This window comes from Borostomias antarcticus, assembly GCF_949987555.1.
Source record: "Borostomias antarcticus genome assembly, chromosome: 1".
Classification (NCBI taxonomy): Eukaryota; Metazoa; Chordata; class Actinopteri; order Stomiiformes; family Stomiidae; genus Borostomias; species Borostomias antarcticus.
In genome coordinates this window covers 18288153-18293152 of record NC_140234.1, presented here as the reverse complement: position 1 = coordinate 18293152, position 5000 = coordinate 18288153, and the positions used below count along the sequence as shown (strand labels likewise).

General features: G+C 50.8%; 1 protein-coding gene across 1 annotated transcript in view; it reads right to left on the bottom strand.

Moving 5' to 3' along the window:
- Positions 1–5000, bottom strand: part of schip1 (schwannomin interacting protein 1) — a gene marked incomplete at both ends in the record, with an annotated part of 241689 nt that overhangs the window by 171480 nt on the left and 65209 nt on the right. The window contains 3 exons of the mRNA XM_084439623.1: positions 1566–1701; positions 1795–1866; positions 2332–2396. Coding sequence (XP_084295749.1) covers positions 1566–1701; positions 1795–1866; positions 2332–2396 — 273 coding nt within the window. The remainder of the gene's footprint in view (positions 1–1565; positions 1702–1794; positions 1867–2331; positions 2397–5000) is intronic.

Genomic DNA, 5000 nt, shown 5'->3' with positions numbered 1-5000 from the left:
AGGCAAACCGTGGGAACACAACACCAAACTCAGGACGCCCATGGCTGAAGCACGGGTCGAAACCGTGGATGTGGACGAAACGTAGGACGAGCTGCAACGGCGCCCGGGCAAACCGCCGCTGCCGGGTCGGTACGCACGCCGGCTACGGACGGAGCAGAACGCTCGGCGCGAGCTAGCTAGCCACTGAAAGGCTGTTGCCACAGAACGTGGTAAGTTAACTGACGTTAACGAGCGCTGGCTGGCTTATTCTGGGCTAGCGAGGTGAGCTGGCGGTGCGGGCTTCGGCGTGTCCGTGCTCTTTCTTGACCGCAGGAATCTCCCGCCCGTTTAGGTGGGTCTTCCTCCCTCTTCCTCCCTCCATCTCTACGATGATCACTAGCCAGGGTCAGCATGTCTGACTCACTGAGCTCAGCTATTCTACCACATCCCACAGGATGTTAAACACACCGTATGTTTATGTGTGTGTGCGTGTGTGTGTGTCCACCACTAATGCCTTGTATTGATGACCAGACTCCAAGCTCTAAGTGTCTGTTCTCTCCTGACATCCTCAACTTAGACACCGCAGTCAGGGGAGGAGAGAGAGAGAGGAGAGGAAAGGAGGAGAGAGGAGAGGAGAGAGAGGAGGGGAGAGAGGAAAGGAGAGAGATAAGAAAGGAGAAGAGGAGAGGAGAGAGAGGATACAGAAGGAGAGAGGAGAGGAGAGAGAGAGGAGAGAGGAAAGGAGAAGAAAGGAGAGGAGGAGAGAGAGAGAAGAGAGAGAGATGAGAACAGAGAGAAGAGGAGAAAGAGGAAAGGAAGAGAGAGGGGAGAGGAGAGAGAGCAGGGTAGAGACAGAGGAGAGGATGATAGAGGAGGAGGGGAGAGGAGAGGAAGAGAGAGAAGAGAGAGAGAGAGAGAGAGAGAGAGAGAGAGAGGGGAGAGAGAGAGTGAGAGAGAGAGAGAGAGAGAGAGAGAGAGAGAGAGAGAGAATTGGAGGGTATAGGATCTCTGCACCACCCTCCAGCCCTCAGACACTCACACAGCACTGTCTAAGCCCACAGCTGGAAGCTGCCTTGCCTTCTCTAGCCTACATGAATGGAATCACAATGAGTGAGTCTCATGTGTGAGATCCAGCTTAGCTGTCAGTGTAGCCCTGCCCTGTCGGGCTGAATCAAAGTCTGGTTAGTACTGGTTGTGGTTTTGACAGAGTGAGCTCCTCAGCCATGCATGTTTACCCCCCTGATCCCAGTGGAGAGGCTGAGCGTGAGCCTGCATCTGCTCCACAGCAGAGCTGAGAAACACCCCCCTCTGCTGGACAACCCTGGGAACACACGCACACTCTCAGAATACTCCTGTCTTATCCTCTACCTGGATCAGTTACTATTTGCAAATACTATTAAATGCTTGGGGCGCACTTGATTTAACTGACCAAGTGCCAAAGGTGAGGCTAATCAAATACACCTTATATACGTTCGTACTCCCAAACAACTGCAACATGTTATGCCAACGGTACACTATAGCACACGACACCGGTGAACCAGCCGATACCAGTAACCAGCCACACAGAGCAGAGGGGCGGGACTTACAGGGGTGCTCCCGTCCGATAGGGTGGTCATGCTGATTGACGTGCTCATCTTGTCGGAGGAGGAGAGGGAGGGGGGAGACGGGCTCCTCTTCTCCACTTCCTGTCTCTGGAGGAAGTCACGCCAGGCGCGCTGGATACTGTCGGGAGGGAAAGAAACATGTCGAAACAGATATACACGCGCGCGCGCACGCACGCACACACACACACACACACACACACACACTACTCACATCAACACCTTGGTCTCCATCGTGGGCATGAGGCTGTTGATGTTGTTCTCCAGATCTGTGTTCAGCTGATGACTGAGAGAGAGAGAGAGAGAGTGAGAGAGAGAGGGAGAGAGAGAGAGAGGGGGAAGGGGGAGAGAGAGACAGACAGAGAGAGGGAGGGGAGAGAGAGAAAGAGAGAGGGAGAGATAGACATAGAGATGGGGAGAGAGAGGGAGGGAGATATCGAGCGAGTAAGGGAAGGAGTGTGAGAGAAAGTGTGTTAGAGGGATATAGAGAAGGAGAGAGAAGGAGAGAGAGAGAGAGAGAGGGAGAGAGAGAAACAGATAGTGACAAACCCAGACAGACACCAGGGTGCTCTGCTGTCTGCTGCTGTGCCACCCAGGGTTATCAGTCCTTAAACAGAGACGCTCTCTCTCTCCACTGCTGGAAAATGGCCTCTTACAGCCACAGAGCAGCCTGTTCATTTAGATTGTGTGTGTGTGTGTGTGTGCGTGTGTGTGTGTGTGCATGTGGGTGTGTGTGTGTGTGTAAACTCACCTCTGCAGCTGAAACCTTCCATCATCAACATGCTTCAGGCCACACTGAAGACTCTTCAGCTCCTCCTGTGACAGAGACAGAGAGACGGAGAGATGGAGAGAGAGAGAGACGGAAAGACGGAGAGAGAGATGAAGGAGAAGAAAAAGAGGCAGAGAGGGAGTGGTTGAATGAATAATCATCCAGACAGGTACAGTACAGAAGTGTATCAGCTTGCATTTCTGCAGACGAAGCATGAGTTCAAATCTCAGATCTGCTCAGCACTGCTCTGGGGAGACGCCTCGGATGCGTCAGTGTTGTTTGGGAGGATGTATGTTTTCCTATGAAGTTGGTGAAATCTGCTTTGGAAGTTGTGATTCGGCGAGTCAGCGTTTTTTTCCAGTTTGGCCGGAGAGAACGACAGAGAGATAGAGGGGTGGGTGGAGAGAGAGAGAGAGAGAGAGAGAGAGAGGCCTGGAGGAGACAGGCGATTGAGGGAGAGGTTTGAGAGGCGGACAGCCGGGGGAGATAATGGAGTTAGTTTGAAACTTAGGAGCTTGGGGTTTACATGACATCAAAAGTTCTCTCTCTCTCCCTCCCTCTCTACCTCTGTCTCTCCCTCCCTCTCTCTCCCTCTCTCTCTCGCTCCCTGTCTCTCTCTCTCAATCTCTCTCCCTCCCTCTCTCTCTCTCAATCTCTCTCTCCCTCTCTACCTCTCTCTTTCCCTGTCTCTCTCTCTCTCAATCTCTCTCTCTCTCTCCCTCTCCCTCTCTCTCCCTCTCTCTCCCTCCCTCTCTACCTCTGTCTCTCTCCCCCCCCCCCCCCCCCCACCCACCTACCCCTCCTACTTTAATAGTTAGCTGTAATAAGCACAGGCCTGCCTCTACATAATTGAACAGACTAATTCAATTACAAGAGGTATTAAACTGAGCCTCTCCTCCTCGGGACCCTGAGGCCACAGCGCTCTCACATCACACCCACGTTCACACACACACACACACACACACACACACACACACACACACACACACACACACACACACACACACACACACATCACACCCACATGCGCACGCTCTCTCACACACACACACGTTCACACACACACGTTCACACACACACACACACACATCACACCCACATGCGCACGCTCTCTCACACACACACACACACACACACGTTCACACACACACACACACACACACACACACACACACACACACACACACACACACACACACACACACATCACACCCACATGCGCACGCTCTCTCTCACACACACACACACACACACACACACACATCACACCCACATGCGCACGCTCTCTCACACACACACGTTCACACACACACTCGCACGCACACACACACACACACATCCCACCCACATGCGCACGCTCTCTCACACACACACGTTCACCACGCACACTCGCACGCACACACACACATCACACCCACATGCGCACGCTCTCTCACACACACACACACGTTCACACACACACTCGCACGCACACACACACACATCACACCCACATGTGCACGCTCTCTCACACATACACGTTCACCACGCACGCTCGCACGCACACACAAACACACACACACATCACACCCACACGCGCACGCTCTCTCACACACACACACGTTCACACGCACGCAGGGAGAGAGAGAGAGAGCAGGGGGCACTGCCAGGGATTTTGGGCCCCATGAAAAGATGTGACATTGGGCTCCACCAGTGTAGGTTTGATTTGTACATTGGGAGGCCACAGTAAGCGGGGGGCCTGGGGGTCCTCCCCCAATAAAAGCGTCCCGCATTCTGGTGAATTTTGATGCAGTAAGTTATCTCAGGCATTCTGTATTGCTTTCAAATATTTATTCTCTTGTTGATCAACCTTTCACATTTAATATTGTCCCCGATGAGTCATCGTATATAGCCTAGGCATGAATTGTAGCCAGCTAGCTAGCCAGCCAGCTTGGCTATGTACAGGTGCATTCCGTAGATCCATTACACAAAGTGAAATATTTCAAGTCTTTTTTGTTTTAATCTTTATGATTGTACAGTATGTTCATTTATAAACTCAATACTTGGTCGGGGCTCCTTTTGCAAAAATGACTGCATCAACGTGGAGCGTGGCATGGAGGCAATCAGCCTTGAAATATTTCACTTCATGTGTAATGAATCTATAATACTGTATATGAAAGTTTCACCTTTTGAATTAAATTACGGAAAATAATGAACTTTCCATAATATTCGAATTTTCTGAGATGCACCTGTAGACTAAAGTTAGGGCAATGTTTGTAAGCTAACTATCGCTCATAAAGTTTAGTGGTTTTATCAGTACATTGTAAAAGAACTGTTCGATTAATAATCATCAGTTAATCATTTAATATTGAAAAATGTACCTAATGTTCTAATAATTTTTTCGAGCCCTGTCAGTCACAGGCCCTTAGAATCATCCTAGCTTTCCTTCCCCAAATGGCGCCGATGAGAGTGAGAGAGAGAGAGAGAGAGAAAGAGAGAGAGAGAGCGAGAGAAAGCCACTGACAGTGGATGGAGAGGAGGATGAGAGAGAGTGAAGGAGAGTGAGAGAGAATGCAGATAGAGAGTGTTAGAGAGAGGGAGTTATGGAGGGAGGGAGGGATGGTGTGTGTGTGTGTGTAGAAGTGTGATTGCCAGATCTCTACTCGGTAATG